We start from the raw sequence: 9062 nt of genomic DNA on the forward strand, positions 1-9062 counted from the left end.
GGAATATCGAGGAAAACAAGGAAACTTTCACCGAAGTTGTCAAGAGTACAGTTAAGACTTTAAGTTAAGAAAGTGAACAAGTCTATGGTTGAACGGATATAACGTTGGGAGTCCGCGAAAAGATTAAGATTTTTAAGGGTAGTTGTTTGTTTATGGCAAATTCCATTATTTTAGAGATGATTGAGATGGGAGTTATATTACGATTAATAAATATTATTCCCACTGTTATTGTTAGTGAAGCACATAATTCCCTATACTGCTGACAGGGACCCCTCTGACTACCATCCGGACTTGGAGCAAGGTGGGGCAGCCTACCCCAACTCCTTTTGGCTGCCAGAGTCCGGGATCCAGCGAGGCTCTATTGTGTGGCACGATGGAGACCCCACCACGCCCCTCTATCCTGCCCTAGGTAACTAACTCTACGAATCCTTAAGTAAATCACTCTGCTCCACTTTATGTAACTAACTTTGCTATGCTCTAAATAACCCCGCCCTCTAATACAGTAACCACGCCCCCTGCTGCAGTAACTCCGCCCTTTAATACAGCAACCCTGCCCCCTTCCTCTAATACAGAAACCACGCCCTCTAGTACAGTAGCCACGCCGCCTGCTACAGTAGCCACACCCCTTGCTACAGTAGCCACGCCTCCTGCTACAGTAGCCACGCCCCCTGCTACAGTAACCCCGCCCTCTACTACAGACGGGATGTATCGGGTGCCGGACGAACAGACGGACACGCCCAGGATCCCAGCCCACACGCTGAGCTACAACGACGCCCGCAAGCTGCTGGTGAACATAGGCGGTGAGGAGGTGCCGCCCGCCTGGAGAGGAGGCCTCAACATCACCTACAGGATGGGACCCCAGCTTGTTAGACCTGGCTGGTGAGGACAAACCATTCTGATTAGTTCACACCGAACACATTTACAGATTTTATTTTAGTCGTTAATCCCAGTCTTTACCTTATTATATATATATATATATATATATATATATATATATATATATATATATATATATATATATATATATATATATATATATATATATATATATATATATATATATACACGTTTACTAAAATGGAGTAGGTTACAGGCACACGTTCGATTTTTAAAAGTTTGATCGAGAAGAACGAGAAAAAATTATCCCAACATAAAGACAATATGTATACTATGTTGTAGTGTGTCGGTTGGTCTTGAGCTGCAGTAAATCACAATTGGAATACGTAATGATGTCCCACTTCCAAGATTCTCCAAACCTCACCTGTTTCCATTCTCTAGACTCTCTATCTTCTCTTCCTATAACTCATCTTCATCCTACTTCTACAGTATCCCACTCACCCACCCACCCACGTCACTTTCAAGTAAGCAGTACTACAGGACCGATCTAGATTATTTATCTCACCTTCTGTAGACACCATTTAACGCTCCATAGCACTCCGGGACTTAATCTACACTATACTGTCCTACCCCTCACATCTCGTCTACACACGCCGCCCTATCGTCCTACTATGATACTCCAGGACGGTGAAGCTTGAGGTCCACAACATCAAGCACTTGGTCCCTACCTACAATGTGATTGGTGTTATCCACGGGTCCGAGGAGCCAGACCGCTACGTGATCTACGGTAATCATCGTGACTCCTGGACTTTCGGATCTTGTGACCCTTCGTCGGCCACTGCAGTCCAGATGGAGATGGTCAGGGCGTACGGCCAGCTGCTGAGGAACGGTGAGTACAATTGCTGATTAAGAGGATGTGATAATTATATCCCTGTTATTTCTCCCTCTTCTTCTAATTTTATTCTTTCTCCAATTCTCTTTTTTGTTTATCTTATTATTAATACATGATTAGGTCGGTCAGTGCCATCAGGATCTAACGATGTATATTCAAGACACAAGAACAGAACAACCCATAATGTTCATATCTGGTGTAAATTAACCATGCAATCTCCTTGAGCTGCTACGTTTATAGCGCCAAGTTCAAGATCATGACCATGCTAACTCAGTGTGAGATGAATTTTAACTTGAGAGCAGTCCGGTTCTCTATCCGTCATTCGTTATCCAACTCAATTTTATTCTTTATTTGTGTATGTGTTTGGCACCGATTCTTTGTCTTTCTTTCTATCTACATTACACATATGTATCTCTCCATTAGGTTGGAGGCCTCGCAGATCTATGGTGTTCGGGTCGTGGGGAGCGGGCGAGTATGGGTTCTTTGGGCCGTGGGAATGGGTGGAGGAATACCTTAAGGTTTTCGAGATGCGAGCGGTGGCACACCTCAACGTGGATCTGGCCATCATTGGAACCTACAATATGCTCATCTCTGCCACCCCACTTCTACACAAGATCATAAAGGAAGCCACCAAGAGGGTAAGTGGGACCAGTTGCCAGAGGTTTGTCTGACCAAAAGGCCGCAAAAAAGGGCAAGTGAAGCGTATGATATTTTAGGCTTAATTAACAAGATAATAAATGAAGCCTTTTATCACAGGGAAGCTTGCCAAAATGGTGAAATGCGCTGCCATCGTAAAGTCTGACGTATAAGCCATTGAGGGTAAGTTGGCTAAGCAAGTCTTCAAGGGCTGACGCCTGTTTTCATAGGTCGTCTCATTTATTCATGGTTTAAGTGAACCTGTAGACGCGTTCTCAAATATCCAGTAATAAGACAAATCAGAGCGTTATAGAATACTTCAGGGCCCGAGTTCAGTATGATAATAATAATATTATCGGGCAGACATCGCCTACTACAGCAATGCCACTTCTGGTATGCCCTGACTCCTTCCCTATATAAACTGTAGCTCCGATGTTCGATTTGAAGGAAATCCAGGATTTAGGAGATATGAAGGATCTACTCGCAGATGGTCTCAGTCTTTGTTAAGGATTGATTACCTAAATGCCCACCGTAACTTTAAAATTAGACTCTGCAATTATATATATTGTCTACTTCAAACATAAAGATAGCTATAATCATGCAATCCCTGTTACTGATGCTTCTAGCTTGAATTGAATTGAATTGAATTGTAACAGTTTTTTGGCCAGAAAAACCCCCCACAGATACAGAGTGGATAATACCAGCAATATTAACATGGCTGAGCCAGTTGAGAACCTGAGCTCTCCTGTAGGCACCTGATATATACTATACATTTATCTCAAGGAAGTATTATGTAATATTTAGTAATATCTGGAATAGTACAATGGCATGGTGGTAATAAGAACATCTCATAATGTTACCACGGTTATCACTTCAATATTTATTTTATTTATTAATTTTTTTATTTATTTTTATACAGTGGCCAACAGTAAAAATGTATTCAGCAAGATGGAACGACCATGAGATTACAACAAAGTTCCTTGTAAATAATAAATGAATACAATGATCTATACGTTAAAAATCCAATAGGATGTCCTAATTCTTCTCTATTCTGAGAAACATACGTACACTATGATACAAAATTAAACAAACTCTCATACTGTTTTGCTATGGCTGTTACAGACGCCGGCACCGGACCCCTCGCTGGGCTACACGACCCTGTGGGAGCACTGGAGCCAGAGGTTAAGAGCCGCCTCTCCTGACCTCTTGGACTACAACCTGGCTTCCCTCAGCGAACACTCCCCCTTCTACCAGCACATAGGCGTCCCCACCTCCTATATGGTGTGGGAGATTAACTTCGTGAGTCTATTTTCATCTACAGGTCATATTATTTGTCTAAAGAAATATCTGCCTTGGTCTATGCTAACGTCAATCTTTTTATATTTTACCGGCGTGTCGGAACCTCTAAATTTTATATAGTTTGTAGCTACTTCTTACTCTTACCCACTTTCCCTCTCTATAAACAGCCACAGTGCATATGTATAAAGTTCTTCTCTTATTTCATTCATATAACTTTGGCCGGAAGGGTAATAATCTGATTTTTGTCATTCACAGCTAGTGAGTTACCCCCTAGGCAGGATGACAGTCCACAGATTGCTTCTTTCACCAATGGTAGCACATCCGATATTATAACTATGCTATTGATGAGTGTAAAGAGACTATCGTAAATGTAGCGAGCACAGTCCTATACTCCTGTCAGAATACTAACTTTTCCCTGACTATATTCACCTGTAACAATTTACTTCCCCTTCACAACACCCTAAGGTCTATGCCTCAACTTACATGCTGCCCCTTTTATTTTGTACCAGCTAGCGGCCTTACACATTTACTGAATTTACTCACAACTTCGTGTTTACAAACTGTTGCAGTTTCACTTGCTTTTCATTTTATCTCATGAACATTTTGAGGCATGACTCTCAATCGCTATATTACCATTGGAGACCAATTACATTATTAATAACTTACAATGCTCTGAATAATAGTTTCGGCGTTCAGAAATGATATACTGAACAAAACTAGGTATTGTGTTCTTGATCAAAATACTTCCTTCTTTCTTATATAAAATAAAAGCAATAAAAACAACAACCTGGGTAAAAATTAGTATCTGATTTGGGATCTTAAATCGACTAGCCTCAACAATGGGCGACGGACAAGCAAAGGGCCTTCCGAGGTCAGGCACTCTCCCCTCCCCTTCGTTCCCAATACTCTCCAAGTTACTCTCTCACCTACTCCCTCCTCTGTACTTCTTCGTCTCCTCCACCAGGAAGAGTACAACTGGTCAGACTACCCGCTCTACCACACCACCTACGAGGATTTCGACGCCGTAAAGAACATTCTGGACCCAGAGTTCCGCTACCACTTGGCTATTGGCCGCCTCTGGGCACTCATGGGCATCGGCCTCGCAGACGCTAAGGTTAGATTACGTATAAGGCTAGATATAAGGCTAGATTAGGTATAAGGCTAGATTAGGTTAGGTTAAATCAAGTTAGTTAAGAGTAAATTTGCTAGGACATTTAGATTCTATGGACTAGTAAGTGTCAGGTTATATTTCGTTAATATAAATAAAAACACCAGAAACTTCTGGATTTTATAGACCAGCAAAGGCGTTCTGAAGCAAGGTTGAAGTTACGGTTGGTTAAGTTGAAATAGGTTAAGTTAGGTTAGATCAAGGAAAATTCTCTAAGATCTCATGTTTTAAGTTATACAAGAGGCTCTTCAACGTCTGATAGTTCCGACTGAAGTAAGTTCAGAATCTGGGGATTCTAGAGCACGAGATCTGAGTAGGTGTAATGTGATACTGTGTTCAAATTAGTACCGAGTTCTTAGTAGGTGCTAATACTGCATATAGTGTGCGCGTAAGTATTGATTATACGCTGTATGTTATTGCATGCTATGTATATTGAGTGACTGCTACTGTGCATTAGTTAGTACCGTGCTTGAGGTGTCCTGCCTTTTACAGATTTTACCGATGGACCCAGATGATGAAACGGTGATGCTGCGGAAGATGGTGGCTGACCTCAAGGCCGAGTACGGTGACACACTCCAGGAAAAAGGCATCAGTCTAGGTAGGCAGTGGTTCTTTTCCTAAGTATTATTTTGTATAACCAATCGAAACGGGTTTTTATACGTATGCAATTAACTATTTTGTAAAAATCTATTGTGCGTAAACGATTATGTACTGTATATGTAAAATAAAAGTTTGTGGTCAAAACAATATTTTGAGTTCCATATGAATGTCCTCTTTTCCTTTGTTGTCATATATATTATTGCATGTTTTCTTATGATGAACGTACTTTGACATTTTCTTATCCACTTCATTCTTAAACCATATGCGTTGTTCTATTCTTTTCTCATCAATAATTTTGTTATATACCTATTCTCTGTTTATCCTCAGCTCATCTGGACACCGTCGTCAATCGCTTCGATGAAGTAGCCAAGACCTTCATCACCCACGTCAATAATCTCACCGACGTTCCGTGAGTTCTTTCTTCTTTGGTCCCAATTTCCACCCCAACTCTCTTCCTCGTCCTCTATTAATCATTGCTGCATCTCTCTTTCTGTCTCTCATCGTTATCATCTTCCTTTCTTATCACATGTCTTCACATAATCTTTCCAACCAACAGTCATATTCTGCTGTTTGGCAATACCTCAGTCCTCAATTTCTCACATATCCTTCTCAGTACATCTACACAAAGTGATTTCCGGACGTTTTCGCCATACAAGTCCCAGCTGACGTGATCATCTTAGTAATAATTCCTCTGAAATACCTTCCAGGTCGTGAATTATCGCGCTGTGATAGTAATCTCCTCTTCTCTCACATTATTTTCCTCCGATAATCAGGCGAAGAACGTCCAAGATAAATAACATATTTTAAAAGATTTGCAGGAACACCATAAACTACGGGTGATCAACGATAAGACAGCGCCTTCGAAGACCGAGGAAGACATAATAATGTGTAGCTTTCCATATCGAGGAGACTGGGGTACACGAGGCTGCAGCCCTATGCTGCTTTTGGATGTTCCAGCTTTCTTCGTCTGAGTAATGGTACCGGGGACTCGAAGAGTAAGAGGAGTTTACTTTTTGCTGTTCCAATCTTATGTGTCTACGTTACAACATCGATGGATTGAAATTTGTGGGCCATTCGCATTTCCATTCTTGACTATTCCAGACTGTTGTTGGCCCGCCAGCTGAACGACCAGTTACTGCTATTGGAGAAGTGTTACACTAACGAGGCTGGTAGTTATCTCCGGCCCCATGTCAAGTACGTTGTTTCCCTTCTGTGGTAATCTTGGCATCGAGACGAGTGTTCCCAAATAATATGAAGTTTCTTGGTAGATTCAGTCCGCAAAATTCATTGTCATCCCACTAACCGAACTGTAATCACATAAAAAAATTACTAAAATAAATAATAATAGACAGAGCATAGTTATAGGGAGCCTGACTTGTTGCTTGCAGGAACCTGATGTTTGGAACAAGCAACTTCAACCAGTATGAAGGATGGCTAGCTCCAGGGGTCCGGGACGCCCTCTGGGAGGCCACACACTGCCAGGAATCCTGCGACCATCACTGGCAGGTCGTCCAACACCAGCTCTCCCTCCTTCAGTACGTCATCAACTCTGCAGTTCTCACTATGAAGGATATCAGATATATATAAAGAAGACCTATGGCAGGATTCTCTCCATAGTCTCCAGCACAAAGGTTACTACAGTGCTCTCCCTCATCTTACAAACCTAAATTTAATGGAGACACTTTAAGGATATCATATATCCAGAAGTTGCTACAGCCTCTTTATTGTCTGATAAAGTTATAGAAATTAGTTGATTTATTTACGTTTTTCTTGGAGGAGTGAGTTTACATCAGTCGTGGTGGTTAGTGACCATATATTCACAAATATATTATTTCTTCTTTTTTTCTTATGTGGGAGATACGAATATCCGGAATAAGCATATGCTTATGGTAGAGCCTCGGTAATAATGCAGCCGCAATTTGTTCCTCCAGATATAAGTGTTGGTGTAATTAAGACAGCTAGACGTGGTTATAACAGTTAAGGGAATATTTACTAACTTTGAGAGCCTGGGTTTTGCATCTCAAGTACTATGCTACGAGGATGTTTCCATGACCATTGGTAATAACAATTATTTGTGGGTTATATCTCACTTGATAATACTGAAATTAATTCACATTTAATATCATACGTTATATAGAACACCTGTGTGTGTGTGTGTGTGTGTGTGTGTGTGTGTAAACAAAAACAAGACAATAAAAATAAAGGGCTTTTTGTACCCGCTCTAAAAAGAACTGAGGGAGCTACACTTAGAGATGCAAACGTTCTAGAGTAAATAAAAAAAAATACTGTGTTGTTTAAAATGTTGTGATTAGTTTAGAAATACTGGTATTAGTTTTTAAGGCTGGTGTTAATTTATAAATGCTGGTGTTAGTTTTATAGTGTTGGTGTTAGTTTGGAAATGCTGGTGTGGGGTTCCATGTGGACTTACACCATGAAGAAAGTTATCTAGACGCCAAGGCAGGCGCTCAGGTGCTCTCAGTTAGCAAATACACAATGTCTCTGTGTGTGTGTGTGGGTGACGATATTTTGGCAATTTTTCTTAAGTATCTATCTTTTGATTTACGTCTATCATGTTTTCTATCTTACTTTCATGCACATACACACACACAAACACACCGACGACTCCACCATTGGGATCAGCGTCAACAAATCTGCTCCCGACTATACCGCCCTTCAGGATTTATTGAACAGTCTCCAAAACTGGGCCACCAACAACCATGTCACCATCAACCATACCAAGACCATGGTTATGCACATCAACCTCTCCTCCGACATTGTCCCACCTCCTTCCATTACTTTAGGTCCGAACACACTCCAGGTTGTAGATTCCACGAAGCTCCTCGGCGTCACCATAGACAACAAACTAAATTGGAAACCACACGTCAGTGAAGTTGTTAAATCCTCCAGTTTCCGTCTCCACCTCCTCCGCCGACTCAAGTCCCTTGGAGTTCCTGCACCCGAGCCCCTCAGTGTTTACACAACATTCATACTTCCCAAGCTCACCTATGCCTCCCCTACCTGGTCTTCCTCCCTAAATGCCACACAGCGTAAACACCTAGAAAAAGTGCAAAAGAGGGCATGCAAGATTATTCTCTCCCTTTCCTACTCCGCATATCAAGAAGCGCTCAACACACTAACCCTTTCGACTCTCACTGACCATCACCACGACCTCATCTGCAAATTTGGTAAGAAGCTTCTACACCATCCTCGACACCGGCTCTACTACCACCTGAGATCCCTAGCCCGAGAATTGCTGTTCGACACCACAACCGCATCCAGCCCATACGTGCACGAACTGATCGCTATAAGAACAGCCCAGTCCCAACCATTGTAAAAATTATCAATAACTTGTAATAAACCAGTGTATTCACTCCCAGTAAATACTACTTCTTGCACTGTCACTATGTTGAAATGCACTGTAGTTTGAGCTTTTCCCCATCTAGTTATTATATATCTCATTTGTATCACTTATGTTACTTGTATATTATTTGTAATTCGAAACCCATTCCCCAAATATGTAACTGTATATTTTCAGCCTTCTGGCTGCCAAGCTCTTTCAATAAACCGTTAATTATTATTATTATTATTATTATTACTTAATATACTGACACAATAATCACCCCTGAGTGC

At 41.3% G+C, this 9062-nt stretch overlaps 1 protein-coding gene across 3 annotated transcripts in view; it reads left to right on the forward strand.

Annotated features, from left to right (window-relative positions):
- LOC121853878 (putative N-acetylated-alpha-linked acidic dipeptidase) overlaps window positions 1-7602 on the forward strand; it is a 14460-nt gene extending 6858 nt beyond the window's left edge. For all 3 annotated transcript variants that reach the window (XM_042348257.1, XM_042348255.1, XM_042348256.1), the window contains exons 7-16: window positions 267-409; window positions 699-879; window positions 1521-1726; window positions 2153-2367; window positions 3488-3664; window positions 4629-4778; window positions 5325-5430; window positions 5760-5841; window positions 6534-6626; window positions 6821-7602. In XM_042348257.1, the coding sequence (XP_042204191.1) occupies window positions 267-409; window positions 699-879; window positions 1521-1726; window positions 2153-2367; window positions 3488-3664; window positions 4629-4778; window positions 5325-5430; window positions 5760-5841; window positions 6534-6626; window positions 6821-7019 (1552 nt within the window). In that variant the 3' untranslated portion in view covers window positions 7020-7602. The remainder of the gene's footprint in view (window positions 1-266; window positions 410-698; window positions 880-1520; window positions 1727-2152; window positions 2368-3487; window positions 3665-4628; window positions 4779-5324; window positions 5431-5759; window positions 5842-6533; window positions 6627-6820) is intronic.
- Window positions 7603-9062: the final 1460 nt, after the last annotated feature.

The sequence above is a fragment of the Homarus americanus genome, unplaced genomic scaffold, assembly GCF_018991925.1.
Source record: "Homarus americanus isolate GMGI-L3 unplaced genomic scaffold, GMGI_Hamer_2.0 scaffold18703, whole genome shotgun sequence".
NCBI lineage: Eukaryota > Metazoa > Arthropoda > Malacostraca > Decapoda > Nephropidae > Homarus > Homarus americanus.